The 21,907-nt window shown below is 42.2% G+C and overlaps 2 protein-coding genes across 7 annotated transcripts in view; both read right to left on the minus strand.

Moving 5' to 3' along the window:
* Window positions 1-1,465: 1,465 nt before the first annotated feature.
* Kcnk10 (potassium two pore domain channel subfamily K member 10) overlaps window positions 1,466-21,907 on the minus strand; it is a 146,849-nt gene continuing 126,407 nt past the window's right edge. For 3 of the 6 annotated variants that reach the window (XM_033766793.1, XM_033766794.1, XM_010616261.3), the window contains 3 exons: window positions 10,939-11,125; window positions 6,331-6,473; window positions 1,466-4,476 (listed from right to left, as the gene is read on the minus strand). In XM_033766793.1, coding sequence (XP_033622684.1) covers window positions 3,856-4,476; window positions 6,331-6,473; window positions 10,939-11,125 — 951 coding nt within the window. In that variant the 3' untranslated portion in view covers window positions 1,466-3,855. Of the gene's footprint in view, window positions 4,477-6,330; window positions 6,474-10,938; window positions 11,126-20,126; window positions 20,389-21,907 lie in introns of those variants that run through there. The other 3 variants (XM_033766795.1, XM_019206368.2, XM_019206369.1) reach the window with 3 other exon arrangements.
* Window positions 21,026-21,907, minus strand: part of Dppa5 (developmental pluripotency associated 5) — a 4,860-nt gene continuing 3,978 nt past the window's right edge. The window contains 4 exon segments of the mRNA XM_010616332.2: window positions 21,026-21,040; window positions 21,042-21,127; window positions 21,130-21,165; window positions 21,168-21,308. Of these exon segments, the coding sequence (XP_010614634.1) occupies window positions 21,026-21,040; window positions 21,042-21,127; window positions 21,130-21,165; window positions 21,168-21,308 (278 nt within the window).

The following is a 21,907-nucleotide window of genomic DNA, read 5'->3' on the forward strand; positions in this document are numbered from 1 at the left end:
CCTAATTTGGAAACCAGTCTCCCAATACATCTGGTCTCCATCAGTCACCCAGAAAACAAAGGACAAGAAACCAAGCTCTCACCCTAAAAGGGGTGGGATCATTAATCAGTATTCACAAATCCAACTTATGACTTTCTTCATACATTTAATTAGCTCGTGGGCTGGGGAATGTCTCACCAGGGAACTGCCGAACTAAAAAGGTCCTTGACGACTCTCAGTGCTCAGCTTCCTTGATGTACACATGAGGTACAGGGAACTGACGTGTCCACAAGCACAGGCTGTGACTGGTTGAGTAGGTGGTAGCCCCAGTCGCCTCAATGGTAGGCTAGGGACACCCCATGTACACACACACACACACACACACACACACACACACACACACAAATATAGCTCTACCGAAAATATGACAGATTGCTGGAATTACTATTGGGTTAGGAGGACTGGGCAATGAGCTATATTAGTCTCCTTTGGCTGCCACCAGCAAACCTCCTGATGTATTCTGAGAATAAAATTCAGTACCCAACTACAAGTTGAAGCAAAGGACACCACCCACTGAAGATACTGAACATGTGCTCTTTCCATGCGCAACATCAGAATGTTTGCTCCGGGTTTTTGGTAAGGTGGGCATGCAGACTAAGGGTAAGGGGGAGGGCTGAGCAGTGCCATGTAGAATATGTAGCAGCTTTGCCTTATTGTGTGTGCTTTGCAAGCTGTCTGGCCCCATCAGGGATGGAGGTAACATCCAAGTAACCTCAACTGCTGAATCCTCAAATCTGAGCTTGTACACACGAAGAGGAATCCAACCTCTTCATCCCTCTCAGGATTTTCCCTTGGAGAGTACTTTATAGTTTTTTTAAACATTTTTCCCACCTGTTTAATGGATCAGTCTCCCCAGAAGGTCACCTTTGACATCATTCAGCTGGGCGTTGTCCCCACTGCACTCAGGGAGGAGGGGTTACCACAGATTTCAGCACTCCCAGCCCAAGGCTATTTTTGCCTCTATATTACTGTAATTTGACTCTTTGGGGAAGCATCTATGCACACACCAACACATGCTCCTGTTCCATTTGGTAGAATATGCAGCTCAGTGCTCTCTGAACTGTTTTAGTCCTGCTGAATGTGAAATTCCTGCAAGGTAAGCAAGTAAAGTGCAAAAGAGTGCTCTAAAAGGGCATTCTTAACTGTACAGAAAAAGTGCCATATGCAGCATTCCCCAAAACAAAACCAAGACTGTGCACAGTAGGTGTCTTCAAGTGCAACCCTCTAGGCTGTGTTTACACAAAGACTTCCTGCACTCTTCCAGATACAGATTCCTCCGAATCTTCACACCCCTCTGTAAACTATGTCCATGAAGTTTGAAAGACACATGTGCATGCGCACACACATACACACACACACACACACACACACACACTCACACAAGGGTGCATGACACAGACACTGTAGCAAAGTTGAAAGCCATACACACACACACACACACTCACACAAGGGTGCATGACACAGACACTGTAGCAAAGTTGAAAGCAGACTTTGGTCATACTTTGAATACCAGCTCTACCACCTTCTTGCTGTGTGCCTAGGTAAGTTACTCAACTTTCCTGAGCCTCCATGTCCTCATCTGCATAATAGGTTTGCAAATACTTCCCCTGTGGTGCTGTGACCATTTGTGGAGCTGACATCCATAAAGTGCCTGATCCAGTGCCTGGTCCACAGAAGGCACTGGATAAATGGGAGGAAAGCCTCTTTGCCAGATCTAACTGTTGTGCCTGCAATTTTAACACACTGCTAAAGAAGAACCAATGTACTATAGGATGGAAACATAAATATGAGATCCAAAGGTTTAATCAGGAAAATCTGAGTTATCTACCAATTCCTTAAAACCCTTGGTTCAGGCTGGAATGATACCCACAGTAAAAACCAACACCCACACCTGCATACCCATCGCTTCCCAAATGTCTGTACTGTGAACACTGGATGTCACCAGTGAGCCACTGCTCAAGCAGAGGGAAGGAAGAACCAAACCTGACCGGAAAGGTTCCATCACAGCGGCTCTTATTTGGGTCCTTCTCAAAAACAATGCCAGGACTTTAACTCAAGCGTAAAAGTTTGGGGTCAGGCAATGGACAGCTGTCATTTTGAGGGAAACAAGCAAGAAAGGTCTTTGTGTTATGAATGGTCGAGGATACAGTGGGCATAATTTTCCCCTGAACATCAGAAAGCACTAGAAGGTTTCTGGAAGTCTCCACTTGTGTTCTGATCATTTGGTAAATCCACAGTGTGGGTGAGTTGTGTGACGTCCCCCAAAGTGGGAGGTCCATAACCAGCAACTGCCTGGTATTGCCAGACACAAACGCTTCAGCAGCACAGACAGCTAACTCTGAACTGATGTGACACCCCGCCGATTGTGATAAACCAGAAACACACAAAGACAATGGCCTATTATTCTTTTTTCCCTCTCTGATAAAAATCCATTTAAAATCACCCTCTCAAAGCCGGTGACTAGCTGTTCTCCCACCCTCCTCACTGACTGTTCTACCATCATATCATAATTATCACCCATTGGTTACTGTTTGCCTTGAAACAATCAAGGAGGAGTGTTCAAGAATGCTTCTAGAAGAAAGGAACAGCCAAACAGAAGTAAAACAAAATATTGTAAGTACTCCTTTTAAGTATTGTTTTGTAAATGGCATTAATGGCACTTAAGCTGCAAGCAAAACCTTTCAATTTTACAAGAGTTGGTCGAGGGATTAATTTTACTTTTGTTTGGAAATAGCAAGACTGGGTCTCATGACTATGTCTACCCAAGACACTCGAAGGGACAGAAAGCCCTGAGATGGAAAGATGCCATGGTACTTCTCGGTATGTCTCAGAAACGCAGGATTTCTATTTTTATAAAAATTTAGAATTGGCTAGACAGAACAGCAAGCCACTGGCATCATGCAAGGCAATAGTTTTGGTATTTGCCCCCTTATTAAAACAAGTTATAACTTAAGTTTCAGTAGAAAAGTGAACATGGACATTTCAAAATCAGTTTATTTTCACCATCACACCCACTGATGAAAATGCACGACTGGCCTCCAACCATGCAGCAGTTGAGGTTGACTTTTCACCAACGCTTGCAAGTTCTCCTGGAATATCTGGCCCCATGAGGACAAAACTCTGGAGGCTTCTGTCGTTGGTTAAGGAGATAACCACAGTGTGATGTGTGTGATTATTTTTAATTTCATAATGAGAAAAGCAATCGCACCTTTTCATAGGCGCACTCTGATCTGCTTCCAACAAAACTTCTGGGTGCTTTCATGTTCCCACAAGCATTCTCTTGGAGCTCAGAAAGCGTGTTACACGCTGAACGGTGCAGGTCAAAATTTAAGCTCAGAGCACACGCCGAAATGTCAGCTCTAAACCTAGTCACAGTTACCAGTTCACCCGCGGTCAGGCCCCCTTCTGTGTGTGAGGGTAGCTGCAGGAAACCAAACTCCAGATACACCTGTTCCCTTCAGAGGCTGGTCTAAGGAATAGCTGCCCTGGGCTGCATGCCACGCCCAGGTGACACTGCTCGGTGGTACAGCATCACTGTGGGAACCCCCTTGACGTGTGCGGCCCCACCCTGCTACATGTGCGAATGCTCCCTGTGTGTCCCGAAGCTGCTGTCTGAAATGAAGTTCTTGTTCTTTGATTCATTTTGGCAGAGCAAGCTTTCAGTCGTTTATGGCACAGTGAAATATATTCTTCAATGCTATGTAATTTTGGACTCACAAGAAGTCTGTTTTAAGGCACGTGTCTCAGTGTGAATATTTAAAAAAAAACACACACACACACACACAACGCTCGGTCCTAGTCCAAAGTCCTTAACATTTAGTTTCTGTCTTCAAGTAATGAGTTGTTCTCAAGCTCCCTGTCTTTGGTGTCCGTGGGTACCATTCCGTTCTCCATCTCTGCATGCTGCTGGATGCACTCCGTCAGCATGGCTGTGCTGGAGTTGTCTGAGTTACACATCTTTTCAGTCTCCTCCTCTTTCTTCTCTTCATCCAGAGAGTAATTCCGGAAGGTCTTGTAGATTTTCTGCACGTCCTCGGGCAGGGTCTTTTTGAGGTCTTTGTTTTTCCTCTTGGTGAGTCTGGAGGTGGACCCGAACTTGTTGATGATGTTGTCCTCAGAGGCGCCCTGCCCATGTTTGTTGAGCTGCTCCGACCCCTTAAGGCGCAGGTTGTTGGGTCGGTTATTGATGCTCTCCTGGGAGGAGGCCTTGAAGCGGCCTGTGTCCAGGGCTGCGAAGACGGAGCGCTTCTCTGGGGACAGCATGTCCAGCGAGTGGGCTCTCTGGTCCAGGCCCAGTCGCCGGCGCTCCATGCTGCGGATGGTGGCCGCCCGCTGTAGCTTGTCATGGATCTCAACACTGAGCCGCCGCCTCGTCTCCCGAAACTCGGCCGTCACGTTGGCCTTCCACTCTGCCGCGTGGGCCTTGATCTCACCAACCTGGCCAGGAGCAGAAGAGCAACAACACACTGAGAGACGCTTCTCTGCCTGGGCTCTCCCAGCATCCACAGCCCTCAGGAGCCCCCGTGGAGAGGCTGTCTCTGGGGAGGCAAGGAATGAGGAGCATGCATCCATGGAAAGGGGCAAAATGCTACTTCTGCCTTAGTGCTCCACCTAGATTCCCACCTTAAACGCTCTAGTGGTGGATGTGACTCGAGGAGGCAGATGTGGGAAAACCCACAGGACACTGGAGATTGGGAGGTGCTGGCCAAATGAGAGAGGTGGGCAGAATTCTGGAGAAGAGATCAATAATTGGGGCCCCAGGTAAGTTTCCACTCCTTTTATAAAGAATATGGCTGATTTCCTCCCACATAAACTAGGGAAATCATACCTAGCTCACAGGGTCTTTATTGTTACATAAAATAAAGCAATGCATCCAACTGCACAAAGCAGGTACTCAGTAAGCCTTGTGCCCTTCCAATCTCTCCCTCTGGGTGGATGATCGTCCTGTCCCAGCTTGGCTGGGACTAATCTGGTTTTAAAATAGAAAGTCCTACATCCTAGGAACCTCCATGAGCCCTGGGCAAGCTGGAACCATTGATTACCCTATGTCTGGGCCATGCTGTGGCCACGTTGTGGCGATGGGTCTTGCTGATGAAGACACTCCAGGACACCCAGTAATCACACCTCCCTTCTGGGTGCAGGACAAAGCAGATTCTGCCAAAGGCCACAGAACATACATTCCTAGAAAGTGAAGTCTAGCCTGAACTTTTAATCAAAAGAGCAGACAGTCCAAGTGCCACGTGTTCCTGTAGAGATGACTGGCTCAAATTTTTGCATTTAGAAAAATCAGTATATCTGTTCTCCCCCGCTCTTTCGTTACTGCTGATCTTCAGCAGGTTGGTTATCCATCTAGGGAATCTCTAGAAATTGCCCTGACAGTGTTTACACAATCCAAGAAAACAAACATGTGGGACCAGGAATGATCGGGGAAATTTCCCCTTCGGCAAATTCGTCCTAGGGACCTTTACAGAGAGGGAACGGCTGTCTTTAAAGGGGCTGCCCTCTCCTTGTCCTGTTTGGGGATTTCTTCTCTCTGCTCCTTTCTTTAACTTTCTATCCCCTTTCATTGCCCTTCTACTTTCTTTTTTCTTTTCTCATCTTCCTAAAAGAACATGAATTGTTTTTTTAATTACAAAATCTATCTTTCCTTCTTAGATCTTCCTTTTCTCATCCTTGCGTAGGTTCTCGTACAAATTTATGGGCAGGAGTAAGGACTGTGCCCCTGGCTGCAGACAGAAATCTGTCTGTAGATCTGACAACAGATGGGGAGACAGGATACAGATGAAAGGGACTCCTTGAGTCCACTTCCCCATAGCTGGCCACTGTTTGATGGCCTCCACCTCACACTGAATAGAGAAAGACTCATGGTGTTTGACTGGGTTTCCTTACAGCTTCCAAGACCTGGGGACAGCCTAACTTTCCTGGGCCCCTTTTGAGACTTCTAAGTCTCCCCATATATCTGCTGCTAATGGGCAAACGCACAGCTCCTTTAGCAACTGTCAGCCTTTACTTACTATTTCTATGCTTTTCCTTTTCATTTATACTTTTTTAAATCAACTCTTGTTTACTAGTCTTCCCAGGGTTGTGGGCTGGTAGATGAATCACTATGTTTCCCCACCTGCCCAGAAAGGCTCTAGAAATAACTGCTACTCCATTCAACTTGGCCTTGAGGCAGATTCTAAATGAAGAAGCCATATGAGCCTTGCATGAGTCAGGAACTTTCGAGCCCACAGAACCCAGACGGGCTAATCTGAAGTCAAGAACATCCATAGAGTCCGGGAGGGGTCTTACCTCTTCTTTTGTCTTTTTGGATAGAACTCGCAGCCAATCTCCAATCATGCTGAGGACAGCTGCAAAGTAGGCAAGGCCAACAAGGATCCAGAACCACACCAGGGGCTTATACCATTCCCGGTAATTAATGCCAGCATTCCCCCCTGCAAACAACAAGCATTACTTTAACCAAGGTCTAGCATATGCTTCTTGAAGATCAAATGTCCCAGCGATGTCATTCCACTATCATCCAACACTAAGCTGTTGGCCTCATGGACACAAGACATAACGGAGACCGGAGGGCAACACAAGACGGGCCCCTTGCTTCAGAAGCCTGGCTCGAGCCTTCATTTCTCTGATTTCTGACCATTAAACTTGATGCCTGTAGCAGGAAAATGCAGGGGTCAGCTTGACCTGTCTGTTCTCACCTGAGCATCACCTGAGTGATTTGATCTGGTGCTCCATGGATCAAAGCTGTCTTTTTTCCCCCCTTAAATTTCTCTGGATTTATTTTAATGAAAATCAATATTATATCATCCCTCATACTTTGGAACTCCTGGAACTATTTCCATCTGAAGCTCATACACATCTACCAAGAGATGAATGGATGTAAGGAAGTAAAATTGAGCACAATGACATTACTGAGGCTTTGATCCACAAACTAGTCATTTAATGCTGACTGAGGGGTGGTGTACACATGATGCTAATACAAAGGGTCAATTAGGCTGAGTAATTAGAATTGCCATTAGCTAGTACTAAAAGGGACCTTTGAGGCCAAACTAGTCTAAATCCTTTATTTTATAAATAAACATTACAGTAAAAATCCATCAAGGCAAATTGGCCAATTGCCTGATGGTATTGACTGGCTGGTTAATTGAAAGGACAGGTCACTTATTCCAAATAATTAGTCTGTTTATTCTAGCCTTCTTATAAGTACTGCGGAGACCAACCTTGAAACAGTCTTCAAGCTCACCACGCTCTCCTGAAAAAGTGAAGAAGCTCAGTAACATAATGGCTGTCAGCCTTGTCCTAATCACGGGAGAGATCGCGGCCCAGGGAGGCAAGCAGGACCATTTCTCGGATGACTAACATCAGCAATGCATTGGCAATTAAAGCATTAGGTGGTGAGTGACTGTGAGATGTTCCAAGTGGTTCGTGAATATAACCACATCTAGCACCACTGATGCCATACTGAGCTCTTACAGCGTTCATGGCATTCATGGTACCTGAGAGCCAGCTTGACAGACACTGGGACCTGTGTTTACTAGTCTTCCCAGGGTTGTGGGCTTCTCAACATGCCCACATCCACTTTTCAATGAGCCCACCAGGCCTTGACAGTTACTCTACTTCCTAAAGTGAGAATTACAAACACTGCTACAGGGCTCTCTCTGTGTCAAGTCCCCTCTGGTTTGGTTTAACTGCATTTATTTTTTTTCCCTGTAGGCAACTAACAGTCCCCTGCAGCTTTCCCTAGGAAACAATTTGAACTCCTACAGCACTACATGGTTTTTTGAGGTCCGTGTTCTGTGCTAGGCCAGAGAACTTTGCAGTTTTCTCACCTGGGCTGTCAAAGATTATTTCCAAGTCACGATCGCTCAACCAAGCCTGTCACTAGGGGGCGCTAGTAAACAACGCAGTAACCCCTCCTCTGACCATCTTTTTTATCTGAAAGCCCCTCTGGAACAGGAGGAAGTTCCGAGTGGGCTCCCAGCCCGGGTTGCACAACACAGCAGTGTCATTAACTGTTCCAGCTACAAAATAAACAGCAGTCCATCCTGTGTGATCAATGCTCCGATTATATTTCTAGTATAGTTGACCATGTCAGCTCACAGCAACCAACTACCAACTCTTGGATGTGTATCTCATTTTAATGATTGGGCAACCTGCCCTATCACTCTTAAGGAGTTGGCCATTGCCTGTATCTGTGGGTTCTGCATCCGCTGACTCAAACCAAAGCCACATCGAAGATGTTTGAAAAAAAATTTGCATCTGACATGCACAGTCTTTCTGCCTAACAACTATTCACATTTCATAATATTTACATTGTAAAGTATGGCCAGTAATCTAGAGATGATTTCAAGTATAAGGGAGGGTATACATGGTTTATATGTAAATACTATGCCATTTTATAAGAAAGGCTTAAGCGTGTGCCAATTTTGGTATCTGTGGGGAGTCCTGCAACCAATCCTCTTGAGAGATGACTGCATTAACAACAGGTAGTAAAAAACTTCTGGTCTTTCAAAGAATACACTCTCCTTATGGGTTGATGTAACCCCTGGAAATTGGGACTTATAAGGGTCTGGTATAATTATGATCAGTACCAAGAATGATAGTGTTTTAAATCTCATATTCTCAAGGGTCTGATAACCATGCCCCCAGATTAACCTAACTGATTGAACTGAGCTATTGATTAGATAGAAGGATCCATGCTAAAGACCTTACATACATAGTCTTCAGAACAGGCCAGTACCAGCACAGAGAGCTCTGAAGCACATCCTGTTGCAAATTATGCTTAAAGTTTTGGTAAATAGTTCTAAACTCCCATCTGCTCTTACATATATTACCTTATATTGGAATCTCAACTGAGTTTTCCCATGGGCCAGCTACAGATGACACTAAGGAATTAACCTGAATAAACTCACAAATATTTCTCTTATTTTGTTCAGTTTCTGTGTGGCTTCTCTCCACAGCCGAAACTTCTAATCAGATCAAACTGGGTGAGAGGTCTGAACAAGGGAAGATTACCAGGGTCCCAACCGCAGCTTTTCTGAAAACAATTTTTAATTACTTTGACTTTACAATTCTTCATCCATAGTCCATAAAAAGAAAAGGAAAAAAATAATGGCTATTTCTAAAAAAAAAAAAATCAGCTATTTCTTCAGTCTCGATCTGCCCAGTTGGAATAGCTACCAAACCACCCTGCTACTCATCTGTCATAGAATTAACAGGTGGCCATGCTCCTGTCTAATGTCCCTTCCAGATCCCCATCTTCTTCTTGTGTTCTGTACCCTATGGGGAAATAAAAGCACTGATGGGATACCATGCCAAATAGAGAGCAGCCTTCCTGGAAGTTCAGCCTGCAGATTTTCAGGCTGCTGCTTAACCAGGAACTGGTCAAGGAAGTGCACACACATAATCACACACACACACACACACACACACACACAGGCACAAACATATTCTCTCTCTCTCCTCCCAAATATTTCAAGCTTATGGAATTGTCTGACCAGCATGTTCACTTCCTTTTTGTTCACAGACCAATATTCTTTATGAATATAACCACAGAAACTCAACCAAACATGAGCACATCAAATCCAGCAACATAAAAAAAATGGTATTAGATACCAGAGCCAACCAGGATTTAAATGTCCCAGGAATGAAAACTTGGTTTAGATGAAATCAATTCTTATGAAAAAAGAAAGGACAAAAGTAAGAACAAGCATTCTACGGAATCTAATGTTGTTCATGGCTCCGTGGCTGGTGGCACCTGATGCGTGACCTGAAGGACTATTTTCATTTGTATAATCCTTGGCCCCATAGCCTCAGGTCTCCCCGTCATGATGGACTCTGAAAAAGGAAGCAGCCCTCCCTGCCTTCCAGACACCCACGGCTCAAGCTGCTTCAGGATTAGTAAATGTGGCAGAGGACCAAGAGGACAAGCAGGATTATTCCACTGGCACTGACCACTCCCCTACAAGAAGGCTTTTCTGACCTTCGGCAGGCTTTTTCAATATGTCACACACTCTGTACCTTCCATCCTCTCCTCGCTGCCTCCAAAGACAGGACATCTGCACTTTCCTAAGTGTCACCATGCTCCACCTTACCCTTGCTTCCATCTCCTCACTGGCAGTGCTCAATTCTTGGAGTAAAAAACTATTAAATGCCTGAACACCTGAGCAACCCCTACTGGGAAGGCAAGGATGGCCGCTTCCTCTTCCTGCCTGCCTATCACTTTGGGAAAGTGATACATGTGTGAAACCAAATCTCTTTTTATTTTCAAGCTCTCTAACCCTACACATAACTGATGGTGGTTTTCTTTCTCTCCCTTAAGTACAGCTCATTGATATATATTTTCACAATGAAGACTGTTGCTTCTACATACATTACATAGAAAAGCTATTAGGTTATAGTTCCTCAGGGAAGCACCCACCTCCCAGCTGTCACCAAGTCCTTAATCTTGCAACCAGGAATGCCCAGGACTTTTTCAGGGACAACGCCTCTCCATTCAGGATTAGAAAGTGCAGGTGACTGCAGGCCAACATCAGTGCTGACTTTTCCAGACTTTCACACTCGCCTTATGTTAATACGACTTTTGTGAGCCTTGACATGATTAAAAAGTCCAAGATTCAATGAGAAATTTACTTTCCTCTTGCATAATTCACAGGACACTGAGGACACTTAAGCATCCTGAGGAGGAAGGGGATGGCTTTCTTTCCATAGCAGAAATAAGCCTGCCACTGTTGACATCACACAGAACAAGGGGTCTGAAATGAGCACATGCCAGCAGCAGCAACAACACTAAGTCATTTTCATACGCTTCACCCACAAATATGGTGATTTTGAAAAGCTCAACCAACAGACAATTTTCCCTACCAGGGCCCTAGTGACTGGGACCCCCAACGTGCTTACCTGCCACAAAATCACCAAAGCCCACTGTGGTTAGAGTGACCACCACAAAGTAAATAGACTCCAACGCTGTCCATCCCTCAATGTATTTGAAAATGACAGCAGGGATTGTCACAAACACAATGCAGCCGGCCAAGATGAACAAGATGGTGGAGATGACCCGGATCTTGGTCTGGCTCACTTGCTTTTTCTAGAAAGAGCAAAGGAGAAAGATTGATAGGCAAATCGGAATCTTCACCTGGATTCAGAAGACAGATGCATAGAAAAAAGTGCTATCAGTGGTTTCTCACATTTCTTCAGTCATAGGCTGCTTGACAGAAACCCAGGGAAAGCTGTGAACAATTTCCTAGAAAATGCACAGGATTTTCAGGTGACTTAGAAGGTTCTCTGACTCCCCCAAGTCAAAACTTAGCTCATACTTTGAATATCCCTTGAATGGTTCTGCCTGCAGCACAAACAGAAATTCTAACTTCTTCAGTAGTACAAACATAATTATTTCCCAAAGAGGGTTTGTTGTTATTTTCGTGCACCATTACTGACTCTCCATGTGGGGTAGGGGCAGAAGTTTGACGCTCTTTTCACAGTGGCAGTGATAGATTTGCACCAGTTTCTCTTGCACCAAAGACCTGAGGGGGAAATGACCTGAGCCAGGTCAAAGTGTGTGGATGAAAAGAACACAGCCACCACCATGTGACACTCCAGCAACAGGCTGCAGCCAGACACTGGTGTGTTTCTGCACACTCCTTCCCACTGCAGAAGCTGTATATTTATCATGCTCCCTTGTTTTAAAACATGTTCATTTAAGCTAATGCTGTAGCAGCCATGTTTGTTGGCTGCATTACCCACAAGATAGAAAAGAGTGACAAGGTCACTAAGGCATCAGAAGGAGCTTCATCTCAGGCCAGCTTCTAAGAGTCAGCAGCTAGTTAGCAAAAATGCATTAGATATTAGAATTAGATATCAGGGCAAAGGAACCTTTGCAAGGGTGCAAGTGGTAGGCAAGTGGCATCACCGGTAAGCCTCATCAATGCACTGGAGATCCCCTTCACTGCCTCTAAGCAATAAGAATCCAAGTCTTCTCAAGCACTAGGACTGAAGATGGTCATCAGGAGTTCCTAGTTCCATACAACAGCAGAATACATGTAACATATGTTTAGTACTAGAGTGCATGGCTTATCTACATTGCTTTGTTTGGGTTTTGGTATAGTACACCACAATGGAGACAACCAGCATAGGAAATCTTTACCATACAATCTCCTTCCTATTCTTTGCCTTCTGGTAAGTCAGAAAGCAAAGAATCTCAGAGCACAGAGAGGACTCTGCTCTCCTATACTTCATTTTACTGACGCAAAACAGAAGCCAAGGGGGGTTAAGGGACTTGCATAAAAAATGATGCTGCTATTTAGAAGCAGAGCCAAGATTAGAGTTCTGATGTAATTAGCTCTCAGGCCTGTGCTTAATGATGGAAACAGCTTTTCAAATTATTCAATAATTTACCATTTCAAAGTTGCCAAATAAAGTTGTGTTTCCCTAACACGAGATGGCAGACTCACTCCCGATGAAGGACGGGGCTTCCTGCGGAAGGAGGAAGACTGAGAAGTCACTGGGTGATTTGTCCAGGAAAAAGCACAGAAATCTAGAAAGCAGTCACATGCTCTGACAAAGATGGCAGACTCACTCCCGATGAAGGACGGGGCTTCCTGCGGAAGGAGGAAGACTGAGAAAAGTCACTGGGTGATTTGTCCAGGAAAAAGCACAGAAATCTAGAAAGCAGTCACATGCTCTGACTCCTCAGAGGGTGCTCAGTATGCTAATTAGAAAAGGGGAAAAATAATTTGACCTGTGCCTTTGTATTACTGTCCTTTCCTTACAGTCTCCGGAAATCCATCAGGAAAAAAAAAACACTGCAATCTAGTGACACTGTTGAAACATCATATGAAAGTGTGAATCCTTCTCTACATCAGAAATTATCGTGACAAGATTAGCAATGTGAGAACCATAGGAAATACTTTATCCCTTTCATGAATTGCCATGTTAATAGGGGAGGACTTTCTGGCGGAACGTGAGCCTCTCTGAGAATCTAGGAACTTACACTCACAGATATGCAGGAAAAGTCCAAAAAAGAAGACTTCACCATAGACGATTAAGTTCATCTAATTGCTGGCATTGGGAACACCATCTGCCCCACCATAAACTGTCCTCCTCAAATGCATAATGAAATTAAAGGAAATTGAATGTTAAATGTTTGTGAGACACTTGTTAAGTCATAAATTAGGATGCGAATGCAGTTGCAATCTAAATGAGGATGAGGTCGGCAAAGGAGGGCTCCAAGTACGTGGGAAGCTGGAGATCAGATGGGGAAGGGCAAGACTGAGTCTGGTGGAAGAGAAGGCAGCGTGGAATAGGCCACACGATGGTGACTTCATTGCATTATCCACGGCACAGTGTATCAGCAAGGCAAACATTTCTCCTCCGAGTTCCTGGGCTACCTGAAGCATTTCATTATTTGGTATATTTTAGGAAGTTCAAAAATCAGTTGTGTGTGTGCATGTACACGTTTAGGTGTGTGCTGGTGTATGAAAATATGTGTATGCCCATACTTCATTATAAAAGGGAAAGGCACGAGTGCAAGGCTTTAAAAGCAATACATGCCTGTTATTATGGACACTTAGGCTTTTGCTGCCCTTGAGATACACAACAATAAACCAGTGGCCTCAAGTGAACAATGTTAAACTGCAGCTTTCAGCACAGAACCATAAACCATCTCACATATCACACAGTGATCTTCAGGTCTCCTTCCCCCATTAGCTCTCCAACTTCACCCCTGGTGTAAGCGGCGCGGAAGAACACACAGTCTCAGAGTCGAGGCACATCTCAGGCATCTGCCTGAGACACATCCCATGCCCACTGCTAAAATGACCTCACACCAGTTTCTCAACCTCTCTGTGCATTAGTTCCATTTGTGATAAAATGGGGATAAGAGAGCCAACCTTGCAGGGTTGTTTGGAAGAGGAAGGCTGTGTAAACACTTAGTGCAGCACTGTTACTAACAGGCATTTTAATATAAAGTTCAAACCTTTGCTTAAAAATAGGAAGACCCTGATTTAGTACCTCTCTTGCTGCTGAGGAGTGCGCCCTTGTGTCTGTCCTAACATAATCTTTGTTTAGCTTCAGGAGGTCACTGTGAGTTTTCCCTTCCTGGATATATTATCTCGTAAATTACCTCACTTTCAATGAGAGAAAAATCCTCATTCTCCCTTGGCTCTTCAGCGCCAACTGCAGATTAGGCTCTCAGACATTCTCAGTTTACAATCTGGGAAGCTTTTTTATTTGCCTTTCAATTCATTTCCCCGTTGCTTTTCATCCTCCTCCTGAAAGTGCTATGAACTGCAGATAATGCCTGGGACGTGGTCGGGAGCCAGCTGCAGAGGGGCCCTCGTTTTCCCTGCTTCCCCAGGCCTGCTGCACTGTCTGCAATTCTCAGTCGTGTTCCACACCACTCACATAACGGAGCCGGCCTTCCAAGGTGGGGTTGCTAGGCAAGATCACATCGATTATATATACCTGTCAGAAGAGGAGCCAGCAGAAAGCTTTGTGAGAGCCCAGACCTAACAGAGTTATGTGTCCTTGGGCTAACAAAACTGTTGTCTGGGAAGAGAAGGTCTGATCTGCCCCAACATGAGGCAGAAATGACAGGATGATTATGCACATCAGTCCCTGTCTTGTTTTCACCCCGCAGATTGGTTGGAACAGATGATATGTTCGTCCCTGCTCCTTATGCAAATAGGAAAAACACAAAACTATCTCCCCTGTCTAAATGGGGGTGAGTACAGGAATTTCTGAAGAGCTCAGAACCCATCTCCCTGAGAGTTTATTTAGTTATTAAAATTATGCTTGTGATTATTTCAAAGACCAAATAAGCTTCATAAATAGTAGGGGAGCCACTCTCAGAGCTCCCCTTTGAGAGAGGGCTGTATGCTTGGACAACTCCACAAGTGTTTACTGGTTTCAGGCTTCAGAGGGTTGAGCCACATGTCCAATTATCACTGAGCAGAAATCCCTGACTATTTTTGTTTACTTTCACAATGTAATGTTGGAGAAATATATCTGTCTTCAACTGTGAGCTATTTCTTTTTCATTTTTCCTCCTCTCCAATACCCAATCTCTTCTTATCTTTACAGTATTTCTTAGAATTCTGACATTACCCATCCAGACTGTTTTGTCTGGATGAGAAATATTTTTGGGGGGTGTGATTTTTATAACCAGGACCTTGAAGGTTTTATTCAAAGACAATACCATAAAAAATCCTAGGACAGGAGCTAGATATGCAGAGCTCTGGTTTATAGTTTAGTTTGGTTTTGCTGAAATGCAGACATGTCGCCATGGCAATTCAATTGAACCAAAAAGTTCATTTCTCAAAATAGATAATAAGAACTGGTTCACAAAGGACAGACATTATTTCCTTATACTATCATGTTTTCTCCAAAGATTTCTTCTATAAAGTTCACTTATAGCTAATAGCTTCAAAACCGTAACAAATAACCATGAAGCACGCGCAATTCTATAAACTTGAGGACAGTTTTTAAATCTCATTGCCTATAATCTCCATTGGTAGAGACATTCTAAACACACATTACTGAGAACAGTGTAGTAAAATCTCCATGGAGACTACCGAAAATGTCCTACTCAACAGCTGAATAAACAAATAGATCACATCTATATGAAGAGAGAAAGAGTCATATCTGACTCTGAGTCATGTTGCAACATACAACCGCTCTGCTGTTGCACTAAGCAAAGTTTTTGAGAAAGAGTTTGGTATACATGACTACTATTTTTACCTTTGGATTGCCAATGTAGGTCCTGGGATGAAGAAAAATTAACATTCACAAATAATAAAAACCTCTTAGCAGGCCCTCCCCAGGGAGTTCCCGCCATCTTCAGCGCCAGAGGGTCTTCTCGGCCGGGCCCTCCCCTGCTGGCGCGACTGCAGCCATCTTCAGGGCCAGAAAGGTAGCCCCGCAGGCACCCCCGAACCGGGCCCCCCCAACCTTCCCCCTCGTGCTTTTAGACCTCCGGATTGTACCAGTCTTTGGACCTACTCTGTAAAGGCAGAAGTGGTCATAAAGAGTATTTTCTGGCACTTTCAACTTGAACATCTTTAAAGAAGTGGTGGGGGAAAACTTATAGTAGAACTGAGTGGAGTTCAACCCTTCAGGAGGTCGGGGAACTCAGTCTGGGCCTTGCAGTCCGAGCTCAGTCTGCTTTGTGGGGTTCTGCCACCAGCTAGCTGAGGTCAGGGGACTCGGCTCTGCAAATAGCAGCACATATTGTATATTATGACAGCAGTGATAAAGTCTGAAAGAGGCCCTTCAAACTCAGTTTTGTTTCTTTTTTTCATCCTACTCTGCAAATTTTTTTTCTTTTTGTTTTCTTTCTCTAACTCAGTCTCTTACTCCACTATAGTATCCCTCATCTACCTTTTGGTTTCTGCTCTTGTCCTAATTCAGTTTTCTTCTTTTATTATTTTTTCTCTTTTCTTTATGTTCTTTTATGTTATTCTACCACACTCAAGGGTTATTATATTTTCTATTTTGTTTGTTCTTTTTGAATTTAACAATTTCCTGACGATTGTCTGGTCATTCTATGTCTTTTGGCTTCATATGAAACCTTCTCTAATTCTTATACTTATCTACTCCTCTTGTCTTAACTTTGTTTTAAGCCCCCATTGTAAATGGTAAATATCCTTATTGAAAAGTTTATTTACTGTAAGCATATTTTGGATTGCTTCTTGATTGTAATTAAATTCACATGGTTTGAAGGTGATCGATTGATGACTACCATAAGTGGTCAATTTGCAAATTGTGCTTCATTATATTGTGGTGCTGATTGTATCAATTAGGTTAAAGGATTGTGATTGATTCAATGTTTTCTTCAGTATGATGAAAATGAGAATGTCTATGAGTCATTAGAGACCCATGGGCTGCAGCCCAACTATATCAGGAAGATTTAAGTAATAACCTAGGAGGGGAAGAGGGGGTGAAGGGAGGGCAGAGGTAAGAGGAAAAAATGAGAATCAAAGACTTGTCATGTAGAGATACAAGAGCCCAACAATGAATGTAACTGTACTGTATCCCTAAAATGTACCAATAAACTCAATTAAAGCTGAAAAAAAATTAAAAAATAAGTAATAACCTAAAGGTTACTAAGGACAACCCAACAACAATAGTAAAAATGAGAAAACGCTTAAGCAAGATACAGGGACAGACTTCCAGCTCACCAATGGCAAACAGTGGGGCAGATGAGGATGAAAAGTCTGATAGTGAATCATCAGGACACCCTGAACTCAAGGCACATCAAGTAACAAAACTGATCAGTCAGGCTCTAGAGAAATATAAAAGAGAAGTAATTTCCCAGATAATCATAGAGATGACGAACAAAATGAAAGTTATAATTCACGACTCCAGAACAGAAACTGAGAGGAAAATAGATGAGCTCAGGACCATAATAGAAGCCATGAATGCCCAGTATAAGAAAGAATTGGAAACAATAAATGCCCAATACAAGAAAGAAACGGAATCCATAGGACAGATTCAAACAGATATCCAGGAGATTAAAAACTCCATTGAGAGTGTTCCCAAAAGAATAAAAGAGTCTGAAGATAGAATCTCAGATATAGAAGATAAAATTGCAGTTAGTTACCGTGAAAAGAGAGGTCTCTTAAAAACAGTAGGGGATCATGAGAAATTGATACAACAACTCTTAGACAATACTAAGAAGAATAACATAAGATTGATAGATTCAAGAAGTAGTAGGAGAAAATGTAAATGACTTAAAAAAGCTGTTCACAGAATTAATTATAGAAAACTTGCCAAACAGAGGGGAAGAATATGATATACAGATAAGTGAGGCATATAGGACTCCAACTAGCCATGATAAAAAAAAATCTACACCTAGACATATAATAATCAAGATCCCAGAAACCCAACAGAAGAACAAAATACTACAAGCAGTAAGAGACAAGAAACAAATTACATGCAAAGGAAAGCCTATCAGAATCACAGCAGACTTTTCAATACAAACCCTTAGGTTAAGGAGAGCCTGGAATGAGATATTTCAAGTACTAAAAGAAAACAACCTCCAACCTATACTGATGTATCCTGCAAAACTTTCTTTTAAAATGGATGGGGAAATAAGATATTTCCATGATAAAGAACACCTGAGAAACTTTATGAATACCAAACCAGCACTACAATGAATTCTAAACAATATCCTAGAAAAAGACAATGAAGGTAACAATGAGACCCAACAGAACAAATCAAATAGACAAGTCAAGAAACTAAAAGGAGAGGGGGAAAAAATTGATAATAATGTTAGTATATATCAGCTTTAACCATCAATATTAATGGCCTCAATTCACCAATCAAGAGAAATAGACCAGCAGAATGGATTAATAAGCAAGATCCAATACTATGTTGTATACAAGACACGTCTAGTGTAAAAAGAAGCCCATAGACTGAAAGTTAAAGGACAGAAAACTTCATGTAACAGGAGCTCCCCCCACCAAAAAAAAGCAGGGGTAGTGATCTTATTCACAGACAAAGTAAGTTTCAAACTTAAAGTGATTAAAAGAGACAAAGAAGTTCACTACATCCTTGTGAAGGGAACAATTCAAGAGGAAGAGATAACAAATAATTTATTTTTAATTTATTGAGTATGTCAGAAAGTATACATGCATTTTTTTCCTCTTTTCTTTTTTTCCTTTTTCTTTTTTATTCCTCTGATGCTGGGGATTAAACTCAGCACATTGTTCTGGCTAGGCAGGTGCAGCACTATTGAGCTAAATCTCAGGCTTTACATTTCATATTTTTAAAATTTATCAATACATTAATCCTTGTCTCTATATGTTGGTCTACCAAATTGATGAGTTCCTTTGGTTCTCGTTTTCTTTGCTTTTTTATTTGAGAATTTATGAAATCTGTATATATGAGCAGTATGAAAAGTATTAAGGTCCATTTGTCATTTTCCTCTTTCATCTCTGCTTTCTACAAACTTCCTTTTCTGTCACTACAGCTTGTTTAGTTGGAAATTTGTTAAGACAAATGTTGTTATGTTATCAATACATCTTTGTACCTATTTTTTACTGATGATGAATATTAATTTTTTAAGTAAATTTTATTATAACTATATTTAATCATTAATATCATTTAGTATCTGGTACATATTACAAATTCTCCAACTCCCTCAAAGATGATATTTGTTTTTTCTCAAAGTATACAAATCACCAACATTCCACACATCACTGCACTGTTTTATTATACCTAAGTATATACTGTATTGTAGAAAATATGCACTGTGTATATGTGTAGGGGGGTATGTTTTTACATATATGTGTGCACTATTAAATGAGAAACATGGGCATGAATGTGGTAGGATTGTGCACATTTGGCATATTGATAGTTTCTCTGGCAACCTTATGATTTCTTTAAATTACATGCTAGACTCAATTCATAGTCATTCATTTGGGAAGAATATTACATATCTATTGGTGTTAAATTCTATCATTATGCTTATAAAAATATAAAAATAAGTATGGGATATAATAAAATAGAAACAGAAAAATCTGATCTTAAAAATGTGAATTTTTTTTAGTTGCTTTTGGATTTCAAATATAAGTATATTTTTTTCTGTGGGAAGTTTTGTTAGAAAATGTAAGTGGTACAACCAACAAGTGTATGATATTTATCAATTAATAAAACCAAGAAGTTTATAAATCATAAAATTTTGAGGACAGTTTCTCAACTATAATATGTAACTTTGTTTTATTTATAATTACATTATTTCAAAAATATTATAAGAAAATGAGAAAGAACATAATGTTTGAAGATCATATCAAACTAATGTATTTCGATTAGCCTGTGTTACATAAATTCTTGTTTATTTCATATCCTTTTTTGCTGTCATATATATGTATATTTGAAATTTTTATTTAGTATCTTCACTTCTTGTTATCATGTATGTTTGCAATCTTTAATAAAAAAAAACTCTTAGCTTTTCCAAGAAGACTTTAATTAAAATTTTTGAAATCCGGTGGATATTAACATTAAAGATAATGCACAACTAGGACACAAGTTTTGCATTCAAAACTCAAATAGTTAATTCATAATTAACTTATCATGTAATATTAAGAACTTGTATATGTCAGGCACTATTCTGGTTGCAAGAGACACAGTAGGAAGCAGGAAGGGAGAGAGAGTGGAGGGAGGAGAGAGAGAAGTTCTACTTCGTGTACACAACACAAAGTCTGATGGCCAGAGGCCGGCGGGGGGTTTGGGGAGCACCTGAGTCTTCAGCTGAAAAGCCTTTGTGGTCTCTGTCCATGGTGTCTTGTCCTGGAAACTAGTAAAGACAAAGTTTAGGACCTGAAGACAAACATCCAGTGATAAAATATATTACCTAGGAGAGAAGGAAGAAAAGAATAATATTCTTGGAGCTCTGGAATGTGTCTACTATAATAGATTGGATCTTTGTTACCCAACCATTCAAAAGCTAGTTCCAAAGGCTGAAACAACACACAAGCAACCTTACCAGATATAAGCCATATTCTCCAGTACTGATGGAATACAGTAATGTTAACTTAATCTGCCATCTCCTTTCCTTTATTTCCTTATTAGTTCACACCGTGGGTGGGAATGAAGATATGCTTGTATCTGGCGCTTTCAGACTCCAATCATCTCAACACCCTCCCCTAGGATACCTGGTACCACAATTTTTTTTTAAATCTCAGCAGGAGGAGTTACATGCACGTGTGTCTCCAAGTCGCCTTGCAACATATAACAGATTGGCCAATTCAGTGCTCTGCTGGTTTCACTATGCAAAGGTTGGTTTTGTTTGTTGTTTTCGGTCTTATTTTAAAGTTTTATTTTGTAGTTAGCAACAATAGAAAGAGATACATCAGGACTCAAAACAGGGAGGAGATCCCAAAATAACTGAATTTTCCTTTACTTGTTTGGCTGCGGAGGTTAGACCATTCCAACTCTAACCAAAGCCTACTCTACATCCTAGCTCCAGTTACAGTGGCTGTAAAAGGGCTTCACTTCATCCAAGGAATCTTGCTGGAGGCCACGCACAGCTTCTTCAAGCCTGAGCATCCTTTCCTTCTGCTGCTGACAGTGCCACTCAACTACAGACTGAGCATCCACTTGGTCCAGAGCATCTCTAAGTAGGAGCCCTCATGACCTCAGTTATGTCAGCAGATTCTAGAACCATCACCTTGAGTCTGGCCTTGCAAATGTGAGGGATTCAAGATTTGTGTGGGCCAAATACAGCTTCCAACAGTCACATCTGGGTCTGGAACACCTCTGGATCTTTCAGGTCTCACCACCCAGAGGTTTTAAGAATGAATTTGGATTATTCCACTATGAAGGAAACCATCCTTGGTCAGACCACCTGCTGTGCAGCAAGCTTGCCTACCACGAAGGGCACTGTTGCTAAAGGCATTTGCCTAAAAGAAGTGAAGAATTAGGAAAACCCTTAAGGAAGGCTGAGCCCTGGATAGAGCTGTTTAGGAGGGACAATAACCTTGAACAGGGGCTGGGGTCAAGGTAGAGAACAGGGGTTGGGGCTGCAATGCAGGAACAAAATTCTATGGATGTAGTTAAACGCTTACTTACAGATTGCCCAGGAACACTTTTTTCATCCTTCCTAGCCATATGACTGTTCCCTGGAACCAGGATCCAAGAATACTAAGGAAGTGTGAGCAAGAAGCTGCCATGTTCCCCCACCTTCATGCTCAGGTATGGGTAACTTGGAGGGAAGGCATTTGGGAGCTTCTGGCAAGCTGCCTGGAATGACTCCCTATATGTCCAGGAATAAGGGCCAGGGATTTAGCTCAGTGGCACTGCACCTGCCTCAAAAGCGCAAGGTCCTAAGTTCAATCCCAGTACCAAAAAAAAAAAAAAAAAAAAAAAAAAGT

Source organism: Fukomys damarensis, unplaced genomic scaffold (assembly GCF_012274545.1).
Source record: "Fukomys damarensis isolate Sample0158 unplaced genomic scaffold, DMR_v1.0_HiC HiC_scaffold_21, whole genome shotgun sequence".
In the NCBI taxonomy this organism is placed as follows: domain Eukaryota; kingdom Metazoa; phylum Chordata; class Mammalia; order Rodentia; family Bathyergidae; genus Fukomys; species Fukomys damarensis.